Source organism: Prionailurus bengalensis, chromosome C1, assembly GCF_016509475.1.
Source record: "Prionailurus bengalensis isolate Pbe53 chromosome C1, Fcat_Pben_1.1_paternal_pri, whole genome shotgun sequence".
In the NCBI taxonomy this organism is placed as follows: domain Eukaryota; kingdom Metazoa; phylum Chordata; class Mammalia; order Carnivora; family Felidae; genus Prionailurus; species Prionailurus bengalensis.
Genome location: NC_057345.1, coordinates 154637473 through 154660671, shown reverse-complemented (window position 1 = coordinate 154660671; position 23199 = coordinate 154637473). Strand labels below are relative to the sequence as shown.

General features: G+C 38.2%; 1 protein-coding gene across 11 annotated transcripts in view; it reads left to right on the top strand.

Moving 5' to 3' along the window:
- COBLL1 (cordon-bleu WH2 repeat protein like 1) overlaps positions 1–23199 on the top strand; it is a 172198-nt gene that overhangs the window by 93691 nt on the left and 55308 nt on the right. For 9 of the 11 annotated variants that reach the window (XM_043576926.1, XM_043576922.1, XM_043576921.1 and 6 more), the window contains exon 3: positions 12038–12226. In XM_043576926.1, coding sequence (XP_043432861.1) covers positions 12038–12226 — 189 coding nt within the window. Of the gene's footprint in view, positions 1–790; positions 908–12037; positions 12227–19729; positions 19752–23199 lie in introns of those variants that run through there. The other 2 variants (XM_043576924.1, XM_043576925.1) reach the window with 2 other exon arrangements.

Sequence of the window (23199 nt, the reverse complement as noted above, 5' to 3'; positions counted from 1 at the left end):
ATACCTGAATTGTTCCAAATATACTTGAATGTTTGCCAACAATTGAATCAAGTATCAGTTTTAAAATTTAAGTTCACTTGGGGCGCCTGGGTGGCGCAGTCGGTTAAGCGTCCGACTTCAGCCAGGTCACGATCTCGCGGTCTGTGAGTTCGAGCCCCGCATCAGGCTCTGGGCTGATGGCTCGGAGCCTGGAGCCTGTTTCCGATTCTGTGTCTCCCTCTCTCTCTGCCCCTCACCCGTTCATGCTCTGTCTCTCTCTGTCCCAAAAATAAATAAACGTTGAAAAAAAAAATAAAAAAAAAAAATTTAAGTTCACTAAAAGTATAATCCCTCAGTCACACTAGTCACGTTTCAAGTGCTCAGTAGCCACATGGCTACACCATTGGGCAGCAGAGTTCTGGAAGTTTGGCTGCAAAAGGAAGGAGGGAGATAAAATGATACTTGAAAGGAACAGGAAAGTGGAAATTAAGATAATCGGTGCATTTCGTGTGCGTGTTCTGGGAAGAAGGAAAGATATCAAAGATGACGGAAACCCAGGATATAGTTAACGTAGTTTGGATTGTTGATCAGATTTGAGTGGAGGCGCAATGGGTGCAAAAAACCCTGAAGTGATGAATGGCTTCTGATAGGAACCTTGTATTCCAAGTTTTGAAATGTGAAAGTATTGAGTGTGGGAGACTGAAACCAGAAACTTTTCAAACTGTTTTTTTGAGTTTGTCACTCTGTTCATCATTTTTTCCTAGTGTGTATGCCAAGACAGAGAAAGGCACTTGGAAATGGAACCATTTCCTGTGAGCTCAGAATAGAGAGACCCTTTCCTGGCCAGGACCAGCATGTTCTCAGGATAGGAAGAGTTCCCTGGGAGAAGGGGTCCTGTCCATGCCACTCTTTCCGCCAAATGGTATTTGTAAGTTAGCTCAGACACTGTGCCCTGCCCCAGTTCGAAGATATCCAAGGCTGCCATTCTCAGTCTCTAAACAACGTTATTATGCACAAATCTCTGTGTGTTAGATGTGGAAAGGGACCTGAGATCATCTGTTTCGATACTTGTATTTTGTAAGTGAAGGAATGGGGAACTAGAGAAATGATTAACTTAAGGTGACACAGGCAGCCATTGTGCTTTTTGAGTCATAGTACTTTGTTTCCACAACTCCACCAGAGGAAGTAAGTAGCAGCCTCTGTAGGTGTGAGTGGGCATTTGCACATCTAACGTCCGCAATCCTATTTAAATATCAGGGATTGTTTAGATGGCCCTTGTTGAGGTTATCTAGAGGGTTTGGTACCAGGTTCTGTGTGCTTTGGAACAAGTTTCTTAACCTCTGTAAAACCCAGTTATATGGCAGTGACACCTGCCTCATGAGATTAAGTGTAGAAAAAGGGTTCTTGCACAGTGCTTAGCAGTAAATATTCAATAGCTGCTTATTTTTTTCTCCTCTACTACATGGCTTCTTGCTCATTCATTTTTTGTTGCTGTTATTTTGTAGGACTGTTTCAGCTCCCAAAGCAGTGATATAGTAAGTAGCTCAGAGCACTGGCGTTAGAATTCAACAACTTGGGTTTAAATCTCCACTCTAGCACTGATAGCTAAGTTCCTTAAACACTCTGTGCATCAGTTCTCTTCATCTGGAACATGAAGATGGGCACACTTACACAGTGCTGTGAAGAGTTAGCAGATGTAAAACACCTAGGGAAATTTCCAACACGGAGTCAACACTCCAGTGTTATCTGTTGTTGATGATATGGTAATAAACTAGGATGAAGCTATTTTATTTTTCCATTGTGTCCTTGTTGGAATCATTTTGGGGACTTGAAGGCATTAGCATTTAATAAGTGCTTACTTTCATATGAAGAATACCCTTGCCTCTTTATTTGGTACATTATTCTATTCCAGATGTACCTGAGAGAGGAGTTCCATTCTTAAAGATGAAATTAAATTATTCTTTTCTCATATTAATCATGGTCCTCACTGGTCAAAGGAAGCTATAGCTAGGACATCTGAGTTCTGACCCTCAGCATGTTACTGAACATCTGGGCAAAATGAAGATTTCTTTCTACTCTAGAATTCAGTCTGTTCCAACTTAATCCTTAATTCTGCCCTCCCCCCGCCCCCACAATAGAAGATTTAAAATCTTTTTGAGGATTGAGTACTTTTATCTATGTTGGTCTCTTTGAAATTCTTATATTTGTGACTGGTCGCAAAATAATTGATTCTTAGCAACGCACCAAGCTCTTATTCTCCTATGAATTCATGGAATTGATATAACCTTCCATCCTTTCTTCCCTCGATTAAATCAGCAAACACTTATAGACCACCCTACCCTGTCTTGTCGCACATAACATTCTAGAGGTGGTAGCAGAGAATGACACAGGCCAGGTCCCAGTTCTCGTAGAATTTTCATTCCAGAGGCTGCCATCAAATAATAAGTGATTACATGAATGAACAGGGTGATATCAGATAGTGATAAATGTGATGAGGACAAAATGGAGTTGTGTGAAGAGTAGGGGGAGATGGATGGGTATGGATCGGCTTTTGCACCTCTTTTGAGTGGTGACAGAATACCTCTATCAGGAGGAAATAGTTGATCTGCAGTCTGAATGAGCTCACGGAGCAGGCAACTTGAAGTTCTATGGTTAAAAGCACTTTGGGTAGAAGTGAAAGGGTTTGGTCTATTTGAGGAGGGAAAGGATGCCAGTGTGAATTACACAGGGAGCTGAAACAGTCACTGGAGGGGAGCTCAGAGGTTTGCAGAGGCTAAGTCAGTGCTTGCTTGGACTTTAGCATGCATCACAATCACTTGGGAGTTGTCAAATGCAAATTGTAGGGCTCTACCTCCAGTGTTTCTAGTTATGTAAGTCCCGGGTAGGCCCTGAAAACGTGTATTTCTTTTTTGTTTTAAGTTTATTTTTTTATTTTGAAAGAGAGAGCATGAGTAGGGGAGGGGCAGAGAGAGAGAGACTCCAAAGCAGATTCCACACTGTCAGCGTGGAGCCTGACACAGAGTTCTATCTCACCAACCATGAGATCAGGACCTGGGCCAAAATCAAGAGCCAGACACTTAACCTACTGAGCCATCCAGGTGCCCCCAAAATGTACATTTATAACAAGGTCCTAGAAGCTGCTGCTTCTCTGAAATCACACCTTGACAGCCACCAGGTTGGCTCATCTAGGGCCTTGTAAGCCAAAGACAGGGATTTGGGTTTTATTCTTAGTGCATTGGGAGGCCAGTGAGAGCTCATAGATACAAAGTGATCAGATTTACATATTTAAAAGATCACTCCTGACTGCTGAAGAGAACAGATTTTAAGGCACAAGAGGAAAAACAGAAGAGATCAGTCAGGAGGCTATTGGAACAGTCTAAACAAGGGATGATGCTTTTTTAAAAAAAATTTTTTTAATGTTTATTTATTTTTGAGAGAGAGAGAGAGAGAGAGAGAGACAGAGTGTGAGCAGGGGAGGGGCAGAGAGAGAGGGAGAATCCAAAGCAGGCTCCAGGCTCTGAGCTGTCAGCACAGAGCCCAATGTGGGGCTTGAATTCACAAACCATGAGACCGTGACCCGAATGGAAGTTGGATGCTTAACCATCTGAGCCACCCAGGTGCCCCAAGAGATGATGCTTTAATTACCAGGGTGATAACAGAGAAGCTGATGACAAGTACACAGATTTAGGATGTGTTTTAGAGTTAAGAACCCACAGGATTTGATAGTAGCTTGGAAATAGGAGATAGTGACAAGAGAGGAATCAAAAGATGCCTAAGAGTTTTGCTTGAGTTAATGGGGTGTTTAGTGTGGTGCCATTTGCAGACATGGGGAATACCAGGGCGGGTTGGGGGGTGTTGGATGTGAATTGGGATGGAAAAGAGAATCAGGAGTATGGGTTATGAGATACCTATTGGACATCCAAATGGAGATGACCGTGCAATTACTGAGCATTTAATCAGAGCTCAAGAAACAAGTCAGGGTTGGGGAAGTAAGTTTGAGAGTCCTCTACTTGTAGTTAAAGCCTTGGAGTTTGATGAATCACCTGGAAGGGAGAGTTGTAGAAAGAGAAAAGGGCAGGGAAGGAGCCTGGGACAGGGAGATGAGGATAGAGACTGCGGAGTGACAGTGAAGGAAGAAGAACATAGTAAATTGTATTGTCACACAGAGAAGCTGAGGGAAAAGGATTCCCAGCACAGCTGCTGCACAGCTGTGAAATGTGTCCTTATTGGAATTTAGAAACTCACTCAAATGTAACTGAGATGACTCAGGTAATCGTCTATGAGATTTGGACACACATAGGTGATTGGTGACCTTGACAAGAGAAATGTCTGTTAAGAATCATGTGATTTTTTTGGGTCTCCCTTTGTTGCCTCTCATTAGTGCTTATCTTTTAAACCCGCTTTGCCCCGATCACTCTAATTTCATATAAGGCTCATCAAGAAAAGCGACCTTTTGTTGTTCTTAATTGCATTCCCTCAAGCATGTAGCACAGTGTTATGCCCACCATTAGAACAGATTTCTGTTTAATACAATCTTCTCATATTAAACCTAAAGAGAAACACTAAGAAATTGCTTTGAGGAATCGGTCTGCACTTTCTAGCTGAAATGTGTAGTTTAGGGACCCCTGAACATTGCTAGTTATTTGGAAGGGCTGCCTCCCTGACACTTACCATTATGCATCTTATTTTTGGTAGCCCGCTATACGGAGAGAGGTTGGCTGTTTGATTTCTTTTTGGCATTAGGATGTAATACATAAAAAACCTATTGTTTTAAGACTTCTTATTCCACTTTTATATTTTTGTCTTTGATGTTGAGGCTGTTTTTTTATATAGTGAGTGAATAGATAGATAGATAGATAGATAGATTATATATATATATATATATATATATATATATATATATAGACACACACACACACACACACACACACACACACACACACACTTTCCTGAATGAATCTATAGGAATACTATATAAATATAGCAAACAGATGAGATCACATTGGACTTGAGTAACTTACTAAGGATGTAACTATATCAGGGCACCTGGGTGGCTTGGTCTGTTAAGCGTCCGACTTCGGCCCAGGTCATGATCTCACAGTTTGAGAGTTCGAGCCCCGTGTCGGGCTCTGTGCGGACAGCTCAGAGCCTGGAGCCTGCTTTGGATCCTGTGTCTTCCTCTCTCCCTCTCTCTCACTCTGCCCTTCCCCTGCTCATGCTCTGTCTCTCTCTGTCTCAAAAATAAATATAAACATTAAAAATTTTTTTTCTTAAAAAGGATGTAAGTATATGTCATATATAATGTAAAGCTTTTTTCTTTCAAACCAAGAGATATTTGAGTAGATTTCTGTTGTTTTGCTGAGGTTCTTACTTACATTCCTTCTTTTCATTTATTTTAAGGATATTAATATATATTTTTTTTAAATTTTTTTTTCAACATTTATTTATTTTTGGGACAGAGAGAGACAGAGCATGAACGGGGGAGGGGCAGAGAGAGAGGGAGACACAGAATCGGAAACAGGCTCCAGGCTCTGAGCCAGCAGCCCAGAGCCTGACGCGGGGCTCGAACTCACGGGCTGCGAGATCGTGACCTGGCTGAAGTCGGACGCTTAACCGACTGCGCCACCCAGGCGCCCCTAAGGATATTAATATTGACAGAGATGGAGTAATGATTGCAATGGACACATGATTTGAAGTGATTTGTAAATCTAGTGATAAAAAGACCAATCAGTATTAGCAGGAGACCAATTTAATTCTGTTAAAATTGCATTTTGATATTTTTAAAATGTTATGGCAATGTGTGAAAGTTTACCTAAATTTTATCATGAAAATGGAGTATAATATTGAGGTAATTTTAATGAAAACAATATTTTTGGGGGAGGGAGTATAAGCATATGTACAAACTTAGCAAATTGCATTCATTAATAATGTGCAGTTTTTTGTATACCAATTATACCTCAAGCTGGGGGAGAAAAAGAAATTTTGTGCCTCAAACAGAAGCAAGCATTCATATGTAAATGTATTATAAATGAGAGTATAGATGTAAATAATACTACTCAATTTACCATATTCATGTGTGATGTCCTGTCTTGTTATTTTCAAGGCTTGATTAATGAATTTTTGTCCCAACCTAGAGGAGTTTTCCGTATCTTTTCAGTGTAAGTCTCCCTCCATCTCCCCCTATTTGCTGTTGTTTTTGGTTATGGGTAGCAGTTTCTAAGGAGTGGAAACTGGTAGTCAAATTAGGTGACTGGTGAAGAAGAGCTTATGTAAAAATCCCCTGGGTAGGAAAACTGACTCCAACATTGCTATTTAAAAGGGGTGGGGGTGGGGCACCAGGGTGACTCCATCAGTTGAACCTCCAACTCCCAACTCTTAATTTTGGCTGAGGTCACAATCTCATGGTTTGTGGGTTTGAGCCCCATGACAGACTGTCAGTGTGGAGCCTGGTTGGAATTCTCTGTCCCTCCCATGTTCACGCATGCGCTCTCAAAAACAAACAAACATTAACAAATACATTTAAAAGGGTTGGGGACTTCAATGGCATTTACTGTAATTTTTAAATATTAACAAAAACTAGTATCCTTAAGCAATAAATTATAGTGTTATTACACATGGATGTGTTCTTTTTTTTTTTTTTTTTTTTGCTTTTTTGCTTTTTTTGCATTACCAGAGTTACCTATACCTGGGTTAGGTCATAAACTTTGATTATTTTCACTATACCTTTGGCTTTGGGTAACATTTAATTTTATTACTGCTTCAGAGCATCTCAGTAAAAAATTAAGAACATTGTAGGGTGGGGGTGCCTGGGTGGCTCAGTTGGTTAAGCATTTCCCTCTTGCTTTTGGCTGTGGTCATGATCTCACAGTTTGTGAGATTGAGTCCATGTTGGGCTCTGTGATGACAGCACGGAGCCCATTTGGGATTCTCTCTCTGCCCCTCTCCCACTCGCGCTTACTCTCTTTCTCCCTCTAAATAAATCAATTTTTAAAAATTGAGAATATTAGAAGAGATATAAGTAGGTAAAAGGCATTTTTAAAATTTAGCTGGTGAGTAAAAGGCTAAGTTAAAGTCTTGAAACTACTTAGGATTTAGACCAAATCCAGGCCTCTACCCAGTATTTTTCTCACTAGACTATATTGTGTAGTAAGCAAACTTTAACTTATAGACACATTCCCGAATTTAATATAAATGAATCACAATAGGGAAGCAACACATAATGATCCTGCAGGTTCTGCCCACCTAAATTCTACTTTTCTTTCATGATCTGAGTCACATATCTCTTCTCTTTGAAGTAAACTTTCCCACCCCCACAGAGCTTGTTTCACCATGCTCTCATTGCTCTGGATTTTGAATGTTACTCATCTACTTTATGACACTTTTTTTTTTTTTTTTGCTTTGTATTCATTATTTAACTAGACAATGCATTATCCCAGTTGGATTTCTAGTTTGCTGTGGCAAGATCTTGGTCTGATTGCCAATATGCTTTCCAGTTATCAGAACCAGAGGTGACCAATGCTTTATTATTTAAAGTAGTAACAGGGAACACTAAGATGTTCTTAAAAGAAGTTCTATGTAAATAATATTTCAACTAGTGCTTTGTTCTGCTTTCCCTTTTTCTTTGTAAGTAGGCTTATCTTTAGTAATTTAAGATGAGTTTTCATCACAGACTTCAAAGTACTTTAGGAAATAAAAGTCACACATACACAGAACATTAAAACTGTTCGTCAGAGTTCATTGTGGTGTGCAGTAGAAAGATGTCCAAGGGAATTATGACTCAGTCTGGATCTTGAGGGATAAATAATATGTGTAAAGGTAGAGAGGATGAGGAGGGCATTCAAATAGAGACCAGGATGGGCCTCTTCTGGAGATGAGAAGGTGCCTCCTTTCATCCCTAATGAAATCAGGGGCCCCGGGGGGGATGATGGCAGCGACAGGAGGTGCCTCTCAGACCTCTGTCCTTCCACTCTTGAAAGCCATGTCCGCTGCAGACCCAATGGTTCCGCTTCTTTACCTCCCTGCCTGTGGCACTTGGGCTTCTCTTCAGCCTTCCTAATGAAACTCTTTTAAGAGCCCAAAGTGTCCCAGTTATTTCTTGCTAATAAATCCAGTGTGTATTTTCCAGTACTCATCTTCTCAAAAATAGAATATAATCAATTTCTAAAACTCCAACACAGTTTTTTCGGATGTAAAAATCCATTCCCTTCCTTGGTGGTAAGAAGTTTTCCTTCCCAGTTATATGCATAGGGGCCTCCTCTTTTGTGGGAAATATTCATTGAATTCATTCATTCGATAAATACGAGTGCCTGCTATGTGGCAGGCATTGTTCCAGAGATACTGTGTATTTGCAAATATGTGTGACACAGGGCAGTGGAGACTAGTTTCTATCGTCATGGGAGTAATTACTCTTTAATAGAAGGAGACATGAAAAAATAAGTATGTTAGTTGTTGATAAGCCCTATGGCAAAAATAAAGCAGAGAAATAGAGGTACTATCTTAAAAAGTTAGAAGCAGACCCTGTGAGAATCTTGAGTCAGGATTGTTACAAATGTTAAAAAAAAAAAAAAAAAAAAAAGGATTGTTCTAGGTGTGTTCCAGAAAAGGGCAAGAGTCACAGTATTGGAGTGCCATAAGGACAGGAAGAGGAAATTAGAGAGACCAGAGGTAAGGAAGGACAAATTATAGGACTCTAGATCTTATTCTGGGTGAAGTCAGAAGTCATTGGAGAGTATGAGAGGAAGTGTGGTGATCTTACAACTTAAAAGGATCACTCCAGCAGCTGTGTTGAGAAGAATGTGAAGGGCCAACGGTGGGATCACCGAGACTACCTAGTGACTTGATCAGAGGTGTTTGGTGAACAGGGTTGCTGGTGGAATCCAGGTCTATCATATAGAAGTGGCAGACATTGTTGATGGATTGGATTGCAGCTATGTGTGTGAGGGGATTTTTTGGCTCAAACAATTGGGAGAATTATGATTTACAGAGATAGGGAGACTTGGAGATAAAAAGATTTGGTTTAGAGGAGCTGGAGAGAGGAATCGGAAGTTAAATTAAGTTGGAGATTCCAGTTAGTCATCTGAGTCCAGATGTCAAGTAGGCGTTAGATTTACAAATCTGGAGTTGAAGGGAGAGATCCAAACTGAATATTTGGCGTTTAAGATTTTTTTCATACAGATTTTGCGAAATTCTTGTTATATGTATTATAACAATTTTTAAGATTCGTTTTTGTTGCTGGTATAAAAGTTTTTTTTCATTATACTTTCTGACTACTTTTGCATTTGTTTATATAGGCTATTGACTTTAGCATGTTCATGTTATACTGAGCTGGTTTACTGAATTCTTTTTTTCTTTTAAGTTTAATTATTTATTTTGAGAGAGAGAGAAAATGAGAATGAATGAGAATCTGCTAACAGCATGGAGCCCAGTGCGGGGCTTGATCCCGCGAACCCTAACTAAGATCATGACCAGAGCTACAATCAAAAGTCCAGCACTTAACCAATTGAGCTACCTAGGCATCCCCTGAATTTACTTATTTATCAAAATATTTAAAAACTGATTTACTAATTTCTCATCTCCTTTGACTTTTCTGTGGATTTTTACCAAACTATCCAATTCTGTGAAAGTACCAGTTTCTTTCATGGTTCCATTTGCTTTCCTGTGCCTGAAATGTAAATTACTTCATGTCCCTCCACCCCCACCCCGGTAGTTTCTATTCATTCCCCTAAACTTAACTCATGTTTCAAATCTGTAAAACACTTCTGAGTTCCTAGGAAAGTTTCTCTTCCCATGAGCTTCAGCTGTATCATTTGTATACCTACATTAGAGTAGTCATCAAACTTTGTCATGATTTTGTGTGTATTAATTGGTCCTTTTGGGGTTTGAACTCTTTAGGAGTAGGAATTAGGCCCTATCATCTTTACATCCCCAGTGCTTAGCTGAATCGGCTACATAATTGTCTCTTACAGGACAGTTGTAGGTTGAACACATGAGTACTCAATTCTACATATTAACAATGTTTTGAAATTGGGTAAAATTTTTCTTATATAGATTTTATAAATGTGTTATATATATTGTAACACTTTTAAAAATTCATTCTTGTCACTACTGTAAAAGAAATATTTTCTCAGGTACAATATATCTCCACAATTATACTCTTAAAAATTGAATGCCTATTATTTTGGAAAACTAATGTACAGTGTAGGAAATTTCTGCTTTTCACGATGTCAAATGCATAAAGGTACTTGGGCGTCTGAGACTTTAAATTTTGAAAATACTAAATGGCTGGATGTTACATATTTACTTATAAAGAAGCCCTTTCTCTTGTTTGGTTTTTACTTTGTGTGGGAAATGGGGAGAGGGAGAAATTAAAATTTATATTTTTCTGAATGGAAAGCAGTAGTAATTCTTCCAAAAGCAATTAAAGACCACATTTTCAAAAGTTTTAATTTGTAGTACTTAAAAATAAGTATGTCATTATTTGTAGTTACTTTCTTTTTATGTTTTTTCAACCCATCAAATCATTGAATTGGCCCATGTGAATGTTTTCAGCATGTCTGCTACCTATTTCTGTTATAAACAGGTTATAAGAGGTTGCCCTAGTGACACTGAAACATATTTGCTAGAGTAATTATTTGTAGAATTTTTCACTGAGGCAGAAATGTATTTTATCAAATAACCAATCACAGTTCATTGTTCATTGCTAAGTGCAGTGGGTAAAATAGCATGCTTCTTTCCTCCAGGGAGTTATAAACGTAGGCAGAGAGATGAAACTGGTACCCAGGGGGGGAAATGGGAAAAATGTCACATTTATTGAATCTGTTGTATATGCTATAGAGAGAGAGACTGTACTTTGAGGGGTTAGGAAAGGGTGGTTTCAGCTAGACTTTGAAGAGTAGGTAGGAGTTATCTGGATAGAGAAGTAGAACACACTAGGTTGGAAACAAATAGAGTGAAAGGCACATAGGTAAGAGCCGTGATGAGGTATAGGAATGAGATACTGATCTCCATCCTGGGACAGCAAGGATTTTTATACTTTATCTAAAGAAAATGTTACACTTTTGCTTTACTGTAATAAACATACATTAATTGAACTTAATGAAAGTGAATATCGAATTTATTATTATGTTTCTTTTTATTACCAATTAATGTAGTCATGTTGTTGAAAACAAAAGAGAGCACCAATTAAAAAAAAAAAAAAAGCATAAAAGGGGCCACCTGGGTAGCTCAGTCAGTTAAGTGTCAGACTTCAGTGCAGGTCATGATCTCAAGGTTTCTGAGTTTGAGCCCCGCATGGGGCTCCTGCTGACAGCTAGGAGCCTAGAGCCTGCTTCAGATTGCGTTCTGTCGCTCTGCCTCTCCCTGTCTCTGTCTGTCTGTCTGTCTGTCTGTCTCTCTCTCTGTCTCTCAAAAATAAACAGTAAACTTTTTTTTTTTAATGTTTATTTATTTTTGAGAGAGAGAGAGAGAGAGAGAGACAGAGTGCGAGCAGGGAAGGAGCAGAGAGAGGGAGACACAGAATCTGAAGCAGGCTCCAGGCTCTGAGCTCCAGGCTCAGCACAGAGCCCGATGCTGGACCGGAACCCACAAACCGGGAGATCGTGACCTGAACTGAAGTTGGACACTCAACCACCTGAACCCCCGGCGCCCAACAATAAACATTTTTTTTTAAGGCAAAGAAAAATCCTTAATTCCATCATGTCTAATAAACCGTTAACATTTTGGTGCTTGTTTCTTCTACATGTGAAAAACATGTACACACACATTTTGTGTTTTTGTTAAATTAGATCATATTAGAAAGTTACTAAAATAGATATATTTAGGGTTGTCTGGGTGGCTCAGTCAGTTAAGCATTTGACTCTTGATTTGGGCTCAGGTCATGGTCTTGTGGTTCGTGAGTTCCAGCCCCGCATCAGGCTCTGCACTGATGGTGTGGAGCCTGTTTGGGATTTTCTCTCCCTCCCTCTCTGTCCCTCCCTGCTTGTTTTCTCTGTCTCTCAAAATAAATAAACCTAAAAATAAAATGGATATACTTAATTACTGCGTTTTATTTTTATTTAAGGAGAAAACCAAAAGCCAAGGCACCACTTCCTCCAGCTGAGACCAAATACCTTGATGCCTCTTCAGTTGATGATACTGTAGACTCCTCTGCTTGCATCATGGAACAGAAAGAAAACATGATAGATAAAGACATTGAACTCTCAGTGGTGCTACCTGGAGATATTATCAAATCCACTACTGTTCATGGCAGGTACGATGGAGCAAATGAAAGCAGGAGTTCCCTTTCTTCTTCTGTCGTTGATATCTTCTGTTTTATATGTACTTCTTGATTTTTTTCTTTGACAAAATACTTCATTCATCACCCTATTTAGTTATCTATTAAAAATATGCTAAAAGGTGATAAATTTTTTCCTAATAATATTTTAGTATGAATGTTATGAATTCCACAACCCCCATCAAGTGACTCTTGAAACTTAGAACTATTTTTTTATTACTAATTTAATAAGTTTTCTTTAAAAAAAAAGTTTTTCCCTGAGGAACAATCATTGGTTATATTGATTTTATAAGTTCAACTTACAAAGCAAGCCAATGACCTATAAGGAAATTCTTTCCCTTTCTCTCCAAATTATTGCTTCCTTTTAAAGCTGCTTCTCTGAATCTGATTTTGCAGAGGTTACTAACTACTCTTAAAATGTCATACTCTCTTATTTATCAAAACAGATAAATCTGACTGTAAAATTGTAGGATTTTTTTAGTTCTTTGATTTCATCAATTTACTAAAAATGTGGACAAGTTTAATAGGAATATAAAATTAAACTTTAACCCAGCAAGAAGTGAAAATGTGATTTAGGAGACTGATACTTTTAATACCTGCATAAAAATTGGAAAAATGGAATAAAGCCAAGTGTAATTTTCCATTTCATTTTGAAGTGGAAAGTTACATGAACCGTATACTTGGTCTTGTTCCACCTTTCACCTTCAACTGCCCGTTTGTTATCAGGAGTCCTGTTTTAGAAATCTAAGCTGTTTTGACCTTTGGAGAGAGAGAGAGAGGGAGAGAGAGAGAGAGAGAGAGAGAGAGAGAGAGAGAAAATGTGTGTGTGTGTGTGTGTGTGTGTGTGTGTGTGTAGAACAAAAGAATAAGTAAGCAACCTATAGGGTGTTGCATCCTTACAGTGTGGTTTTGTCTAGAAGAAACTCATTCAAGATAACCTTAATTTTCAGATTTACCATCAAGTTTATGTGTAACTTCACAAATTACTAGAACTGTGTGAAAGTAGAAAAGTTCAGCATTAGCAAACCATACATAATACTGTGTATTAAATTCTCATTAAATTTAAGTAAGTTGCAGTTTGCCATTTATTTTGTATTGAAAGTGGTTTTGGAGATCCCACAATGAATCCTGTTTAGGAGTTTGAGACCCTGTGATTGTCCTTGGGCCTCTAGCTCAGATGCAGGTAATCACTTGGGTTGTGCTTCTTTTGAGTAAGGAAGGCATCTTGTAAGTTAGAGACCATGACTATCATCTTCAGTTCTTGACACCCTGGTTTTAAAATAATAATAATAGGGGCGCCTGGGTGGCGCAGTCGGTTAAGCGTCCGACTTCAGCCAGGTCACGATCTCGCACTCCGTGAGTTCGAGCCCCGCGTCGGGCTCTGGGCTGATGGCTCAGAGCCTGGAGCCTGTTTCCAATTCTGTGTCTCCCTCTCTCTCTGCCCCTCCCCCATTCATGCTCTGTCTCTCTCTGTCCCAAAAATAAATAAAAGTTGAAAAAAAAAAAAATTAAAAAAAAAAAAAAAATAAAATAATAATAATAATGGATATGGCTAGGGCTGATGAAGACAGTTCCTTTTATTTTTCCTGAAGTCAAAGTAATTTTTTAAAAAGTCAGTATTTTTCTTAATTCTTCACTGATACTGACAGGTAACAATGGTTTCATCACCAGTACTCCTCAAAATTTCTTCTTGGTCCTTCCAGTCATGCATTTATATCGCCTTCTTCTCTACTCTCAGCTTTCTGAGTTCTTTGGGCTTTTTTTTTTTAACCTCAATGACTTCAGCATTAGCATCATGGTTTTCCTCTGTCCTGTCGCCCATCATAATTATTTTAGAATTTTTATATGTTTTCTGAGATAACTTTTCTGTTTCCTTAACTCTGGGAAACTAACATCCATAGTCTACTTTCTTTATCTACCAAGAGAGTAGGATCTCATCACTTTTTATTTTTAAATGTTTATTTATTTTTAAGAGAGAGAGAGAGAAAAAGAGAGAAAGAGAGACTGTCAAGCAGACTCTGCACTGTCAGCACAGAGCCCACTGTGGGGCTCAAATTAATGTACCATGAGATCATGACCTGAGCCAAAATCAAGAGTTGGACATTTAACTAACTGAGTCACCCTGGCACCCCTGAATTTCATCACTTTGAAGCTGGTCGTTACTGAGATCTTAGGGTTCCCTCTTTGACACAATCTTTTTGACAATGTGGCTTACATACTTTCTATTTTTTCATTGGATTTGTTCGTCATCCTTTTTGTTAAGGCTAATTTATGACTTTTCTGTAAGTTGATGCATTTTTATTCATATTTATCTTGGATTCTGCACCAATCATTTCTACTACATTTGTACTTAAAAGGATCCTAGATTTTCTTCACCCTTTTGACCTTCCACAATGTTTGCTTCTTAGGTCCCTAAACCTGAGTAATTTTCCATTAATTACCGTTTTGTTTCTGGGTCACCAATTGTTGGAATGCCTCAGTTTTCTTATCTATAAAAATGCTTGATAACTCCATTGTTGTTAGGATTAAATGAAATGGTGTCAGTGCCTGGCACATGTGGAGTCCTCCATTTTCTATTGAGAATTGCTTTCCTTCATCCTGGGCTCTCTCCACTTACCTCTCACCCCTCAAATGCATCTGACTAAAACACCCCTCTCTTTATGGCACTATTTTTGATAAAAGAACACAGGTACAACAATTCAATATCAAATTAAGGAAGTCCAAACTACCAAGTCTGAAGATTGGGACACCTTATTTCTTCTTCTCCACAATTAGGTACGATTTTCCTTCCCTGTTCCCCTTTGAATATCTTAAGCTTCAGCTGCATGACTCTTTTGTTCTACAGATACTCTACTTTTCCACCTCCACACCTTTTTGAATGTTTTTTCATCTGGAGTACCTTACCACCCACATTTTCTCCGTTTGGCTTGTAGCTCAAGTAACACCTTTATTTATGAAGGCTCCCTAATCCTCCCAGAATGAACTGTTACCTCTACCTTCCAGACTCTTCTGACACTTTATTACCATTGATGGTTATCCTATATCCTTCTATGCTATAATTAATATGCATGTCTTCTCTTCTTGAATAAACCACAAGACCCATGCGGGCATCATTACTTCATGGTGCTTAGCAGTTTCTTGCAATATACTAGGCATTTAATAAATACATTAAAATGAAAATGGTCTTCCTAAACTCTTTTATGTACATGGAGGTAGCAACTTAAATGGTATGTTCTGAAGAGACATTTGTTTCGACGGTCCATAGTTACTTTCCTAGGATTTTTTAAATAAAGATAATTTCTCCACATAGAGAACAAGGAAGGTGTGTCCCAAATACTGATTGCTGTTTAAAATTTGTTTAGGGCTGAAAAACTTTCCTATAAGCAGAATTTGTTTCATACCAGTGTTTTCATCAGACATTTTGATTCAGGGACTTTGTTCCTAATAGTTTTATCATTCAGGAATGACTCAGGTTATAGGTGCAGTGACTGATTTTTTAATATTAAGTGTTTGTGATTAAAAGTGGTGGTGTGATTCTGGATATCTTAGTGATTGTAGATATCTTAAGCTACAATTTGGGATATCTTAAGAGTGTAATTTGGAGTATCTTGAATGTTGCAGCTACCATTGGCCCATGGTTAAAAAACAAAACAGTGTTTAACTGTAACAAAAAAATATGCAGATAAATGTTAGCTACCTAAAATGAAGACCCATGACATGGACAACTTAAATTTCTTCCTGGCTTTGTTACTATAAATAGAATAAGGAAAGTTTCAACAAAATAATTCAGGAATTTGGTAGAAGATTAAGGAAGAATAATTTTAAATAAGTTTATATACATAATGTTTTCTTAGAAAATCAGAGTTCCATATGTCACTGTGAACAGTCTCTAATAAAGCTTTTTGAGACGATATTTTCTTAATTTATCTAAATATTCCTTGTGCATGATATTTATTTTGATAGTATTATCTATCAAATATGCATTTCCTTTGAAGAATAATATCAATATTAGACTGGAATAAATATTTAGAAAACTTATATACTTCATTTAACTTTTTAGATATATATACATATATATTTTCTTTTCCTCAAAATGTCGTCTTGGGGAAGATTTTTAGAAAGTTTCCCTTTGTCTCCTTATACAACTCATACAGAGATATGCTCAGAATGTTCCATTTGCAGGAATGTGAACACATAGCATTATCTTCAGAAGAATGCCTTTATTTGTACATTGATTTTTCACCAAAGAGCTTATTCAGATTAGGGAACACAATAAGGTTGGAGGTGGTAATAGACTTTGTGCTCAGGGGGAAACTAAAAACTTGTCCTGAATTAGGTTGGTAACCTTGCACTGGCTTACCAATCTTTTGGTACTGGAGCTTACTGATAATGCCTCTTTAAAGACCAAAAGTCACCCTTTGTCTGCCATCTTGTCTTTGCGGTCCTTTGCTTACTTTGAGGCTACCTGCGGTGCCAGACTGAAAACCCTTGGGCATTTCTGTGCATCCTGTCATGGATGATTAGATTAAAGGAAGGTGAAATTAAAATGTTTATTGTGGTGTGTGTGTGTGTGTGTGTGTGTGTGTGCGCGCGCGCATATATATACCCATAAACATGTATGAGTGTGTGTGTGTGTGTGTGTGTGTGTGCACGCACACGTGCACATGCATGCAGGCAGAGTAAACAGCCTTCTTCACCAGAGAGAGCAGCTCTGTGCCTTATTAAAAGTAAGCATTAAAGGACACTGCTGTTAGGGACAAGATGCCCAGGGTCTGCCCTCCTCAGAAAATGCTACACTATGCAACAGCACAAGTAGTGGTGTCTACATGTACTTGGGAAAGTTAATTTTTAATGAAAATGAGTTTATGGGCTAAACTGCTATAGACACTACAGAGAATAAGGAAATATGTGAGTATGTTTGCATATCACTCCAGGTCCTTACCTTATAGTCAGGTGTCTGCCTAGAATGTAATTATTCCTCATTAAGTGTTTGTTCCTTTTTTCTCTATTCTCTTTCTCTGGGACACTTTAAAAACAGTTTTCATTTGGGAGATTTGGTAAAAGATTGACATCAATCCTCTTTTTTAGCCTGTGGAGAGAGCATTGTACAGCTAGACTAGCACAGTGTCTCTTCTTCAAAAGAGAATCAACACCATTTATAAAGAAGATATTGCTTTCTTTTATGCTCCTACCATAAATAGAAATTTGTTTTGATTTGAGCAAATCTGAGAATGCCATAAATGAAAACACAAATAAAGAAAGCATAGAACTTGAAGTTAGAAATCCTGGGCCCTATAGTTGATTCTGTAACTTGCTATGTAACCTCCAGCAAGTTGCCTCATCTCTCTGGCCTTTGCCTATAAAATGACCCAGAGACATGTTGCACATGATTTGTGACCTAATTTGCCTGTCCAGCAGCACCAGTTTATAGCAGAGTCGAGAGTAAGCCCCGCAGCTTTGACGGGCACTAGTTGGGTCAGAGAACTAGCTCAGAAACAGTTGACATGGACTACAGTGCCACCTATTGGAAAAAGTAGACTATAAAAAATGACAAGATAATAACTGCATTAATGTGGGTCAATTTTGTTTTTAAAAAAATCAGTAATACAACAGTATGGATCTCAGAAGAATTTCAAAATTTCATATCACATTTACATTTATTGAAAAGTGTAAAATAATGACAAATGTATAGTATATATATAATAGGCAAATAGATTTCAAAAACACACTGCTGAAAATCTATTCCATGGCACAAATCATGTTGAACTCTAAGAATGCTTAAATTTTAGTGTAGATACTTATTCAATTGTGGATGCTTAAAATAAAAGTTGGAATTTTAACTTAAATTATTTAAGTAGAACAGCACTTTTTGAGTTTTTATTGGTGAGACTGAAGAATCCTGTAATCTGGGCTCCAATATTGCCCTCCACAGCTCTGAGCCAGGGAGTGCATAAGCCTCTACTGGTTGATTGCTGTCCTGGTTGGAAAAAGGTGACAGAATACTCACAAATGCCCTCTGAGTTCATTCCTAGGGGAGCTACTCTCCTCTCTTTACTTTCTGGGCATCTACACCTTATAACAATGACTCTTGTTACTTTTCTTTTTGATTTTTTATGACTACAAATGCAATAGTTGGACACTATAAAGTAGGAAAATGCAGATAAGGTAAAAAAATTAAAACATCATGTCATTATTAAACAGGCAGTTTACGTATATTAACATTATAGTATATAACCTTTTATTCATACATATACACAGACACACACAAATGTATATATTACCTATATAGGCACTTCTTTTGTTTTTTCCCCAATATGGCAATATGGTATCATATTGCACATGCTATCTTATTAACCTACCTTTAAGTTAATGATTTCTCACTTTTGTGTCCATAAAATTTTATCTTTTGTCCATATTTGCATCGCCCCAATTGCAATGAGATATATTTATAGTACTTCATTTTTTTAAAAATCAGGGGTGTGTGTATGTGTTTAATAGATATGTTATTAAATCGCAGTTTTTATGAAGGTAATTATGATTAGTTCTGAATGTAACATCCAAGGTAAATGACCAAGTAGAGTTTAGACTAAAGTGGTGAATTTCAAAAATTTTTTATCTGTTTTTTTTAATCATTTGATGTAAGAACTTTTGTCAGTTTAATACTAATCTAATCTAAGGTTTTATTGTCTTAAAATCTTAATTCTGTGTTACTTTCTTCTAAATGTTTTCTATAGCCTAATTCAGTCAGCATTCTCAACTTTGAGATTAGGTTTATTTGTTTTATGTACCTCATCTACTCCATTTCATGCACATAGGAATAGAGATCATTACTTCATTCCTGAATTCATTATTGAGCTAGGTGGGTTAGCATAAGATAAATAAACATTAGTAATAACGAAGAGTGTTCTAAAAATTTCCATACTATCATTAATCTAATTGGGTTGTTAGTACGCATTTGTAAGGGCAGCTAGAATCTATTCAACTCAACTCAGTTTTGAGAATGCATTGAAAATGGTATTAGATAGTAGGGAAGATTTAAAGAATCATAATAAAGGGGCACCTGGGTGGCTCAGTCGGTTTAGCCTCTGACTTCGGCTCAGGTCATGATCTCATGGTTCATGGGTTCGAGCCCCACATCGGGCTCTGTGCTGACAATTCAGAGCTTGGAGCTTGCCTGCTTCAGATTCTGTTTCTCCATCTCTCTCTGCCCCTCCCCTACTCATGCTCTGTCTCTCTTTCTCTCTCTCAACAATAAATAAACATCAAAAAAAATTTTTTTTTAATTTAAAGGATCATAATAAGGAAGAATATTATTCATAGAATTCAACCCCTGTCAGATACTTTGAAATCTGTCTATTCATAAAAAGTCCTTACATCATGCATCTTCATTTTCTATGACAGTCCCTGTTTGTACCTATTATCCCAGATTAATTACTAATAGTGCCCCCTTTTGCTCTCAGGTGTCTCAGATTGGATGATAAATTACATAGCCACCCTATTGGTAAGTGACTTTGTTTAAACACTTCCAGGGGTTGGAAATTCACTGAGGAAGTTATTGGACATCGTGCTGATCTGAGAGCTCTTTGTTAAATCATGACTCTCATTTTTGATATCCAGTTGTACTTTGAAACACAAAAATGGAGGTCTCGTCTTAGCTAGCAGGTGGCAAAACTAGGACAAGATTACCTCTAATAGGTGTCATGAATGCAGAAAGAGTCACCATAGTATTTAGGGGGTGATTTAGTGATGTCATCATTCTTTGAAATAAAAGTACAACAGATAGCAGTTAGCCTGTTCCACACCATCCACCCCACCTTGAATCCTGATTTATGGTTATTGAGAGGCTAAAATGTAGCTCCATTAGGACTCAGGAAATTCTAATTTTGACTGCACCTTCATTCTGTATATGTTCTTTGTAATCTGGTCATGTAACTTTTCTAACTTCAGCTTTTTCATTCATGAAGTAAGAGTAGCTTTTGTGGTGGTTATGAGCTCAAATGAGATAATAGATATAAAATTCATACAAGGGGTTTTTTATTTCTTTTTTTTTTTTTAATTTTTTTTTCAACATTTTTATTTATTTTTGGGACAGAGAGAGACAGAGCATGAATGGGGGAGGGGCAGAGAGAGAGGGAGACACAGAATCGGAAACAGGCTCCAGGCTCTGAGCCATCAGCCCAGAGCCCGACGCGGGGCTCGAACTCACGGACCGCGAGATTGTGACCTGGCTGAAGTCGGACGCTTAACCGACTGCGCCACCCAGGTGCCCCAAGGGGTTTTTTATTTCTAAAGGAAGTAGGGAATTTCATAGGGATTTCTCCATTTTAAAGAAGAAATAAGAGTTTTTAGAGAGTCTTAAAAAATATCTGCCCTCCAGAAAATTACTTTACAAGAGGAAAAAAACCTATAAATGGTAATACACAGTAGACTCTTAAATAATATAATAAACCCAAATTCCAAGTGGTAGGGGGGTATAGAGGAGGATGATACTATTTCTTATTTGATTGAGAAAGTGATGACCAAGGTCAGCTAGTCCTTTTCTACTTTTAATCATTTGGCTCAGGTTTCAGGTGGCCTGTTGGCATGTGCTCCTGCTTTAGCAAACATGGACACAAGTCTTTTCCTGTGGTGATTCTAGGGTAGAACCTGTTAGCCAATTGCTGTTTGGTACATCAACTTGGGATAGCTATCCTCAAAACAAAATTGTTGTTTTGCTAGAAGTAATTTGACTTCTAGGTGGATAACTCTAAACTATACTCAAGAGATGAGTTCTGTTTTCTGTGGTGCATTTCGGGACTAGATATTCCCCAAAGTAGCCCCATTGCATGCAGAGACTGCTTAAAAGTTAATGTCCTACTTTTATAGTGTTAAGGCTCCTCTTTGATAGAGTTAAGACAGTAACTCTCACGCTTAAAATTGGCTAGGTCAGGGCCATGTCTTCTATGTTTTTAGTGCCAAATGCTGAGGCTTCAGTGAAATATAAGAAGCATTTGAACAGGTTTGAGGTTATTTTTGGAAACGGTCTTAACCCAACCTAATGCCATAATCTCACCTCTGTGTAAAGATGTCTTGACTTTAGATACAACAAGGTTACTAGTCAAGTTTGTTAATTAAGAAAAAAATCCAGCTTTCATACCTCTGTGTATGTGTTTTTAAAGCATATGAATCTCATTTCAACAACTTTGCCTTTTCATGCATCTGATACTGTGCAGAGAACTCAGTTGTATATTGTCTAATGTGTTTGAGATACCAGAATTCCCTAAGAGATAAATAATCACAGTTCCTATAAATTCCTCATTCAGTGACACTGACCTCACTGTGTACTGATATTGTATTAGGTACTGGGAATAAACATTGCTAAGAGAGGGTCTTGCAAGAAAGGAGTGCATATGTAGGTATAAGTGGAACCCACATAACATCTTGAGCCCATCCTCCTCCTTCAGATCAAGATAAGATTGGCCTGAACCCTTGTCCTAGATCTTGTGGAAAGTTCAATCCCCTTCATAATATTATTATGGATTCCCAAGGGTTAATGTTCTTGGAGCCTTCTCCCCTGGCTCTGACTATATATCTTATTTTTGGATTTTTTTTTTTTTAATGTTTATACCTTTTGAAATTTCCTTTCTTTTCTTGATTTAACATGTTCCTGTAAGCACCAGGACCTTAATGTATCATATAGCAAATCATTTAAATTAGCAATTTAGGCCTCCTGTTGGGTCCTTTTAGCAACCCTCCCACGTTCTAGTGTTCCTGCAATCCTGGCCTCTTTCTACTGCTTAACTCGTTTTCCTGTCTCTTGTGTCTTCTTATCCTTTTGGTCTGGCATCGGCTTTAATCCTGTCAACACTTTACAAAATATATCTGAAATCTGACTAGTCCAAGCCACCATCTCCCCCTAAATTTTTGCAGTGGCTTTGTAACTGCTTCCCCAGGCTATTGTGAATACAACAATCAGCATATAATCCCTTTAGATGTAAGGTAGACCTCATCACTCCTCAGAACTCCAGTGGTTTTTTTTCTCACTTGGTAAAGTCCCAAGTCACTCTGATTTCAGTCTACCTTGTTCACCCCAGCACACTGCTTTCTGTTTTTCCTTAAACTTGTGGAGCACACTATTGCCCCCAGGCCTTTGCAGCTTGTCTAACTCTGCCTGGAATTTTCTTTCCCCAGATAGCCCATTCCATTCAGGTCTCTGTTCTAATGTCTTTTTTTGTCTTTTTTTTTTTTTTTTTTCATTTAGAACATTTCCTAACCTCCTTTGTTATCTTATTTTTCATCATAACATTTATTATTATCTGTTATACTGTATATTCTCCTTGTTTCTTTAGCCTCTTTAGATTGCTGGTTCGGAAACTAGCATATGCAGGAGAATTGGCTGGAGTGTTTGTCAAAGCACACACTTCCAGAGTTTCTGATTCACTAATCTGGACTGGGGCTTGAGAATTTGTGTTTCTTTTTTTTTTTTTTTTAATTTTTTTTTTCAACGTTTTATTTATTTTTGGGGCAGAGAGAGATAGAGCATGAAAAGGGGAGGGGCAGAGAGAGAGGGAGACACAGAATCCGAAACAGGCTCCAGGCTCTGAGCCATCAGCCCAGAGCCTGACGCGGGGCTCGAACTCACGGACCGCAAGATCGTGACCTGGCTGAAGTCGGATGCTTAACCGACCGTGCCACCCGGGCGCCCCGAGAATTTGTGTTTCTAACAAGGTCCTAGAAATACTGATGCTGCTGGCCCAGGCATGACACTTTAAGAACCGACATACCAGAACTACTATGGCCCATACAGTGGCCACCCACTACCTGTGGTCATTTAAGCTGGGTTTAAATGAAAATTTTAGTTTGTTAGCCCACTGTGTCAGTGTATTTCAAGCGCCTACTAGCCGCGTATGGGTGAGTGGTCACTGTATTGGACAGCAGAGATGTAGAAAATTTCCATGTTGGAGAACAGT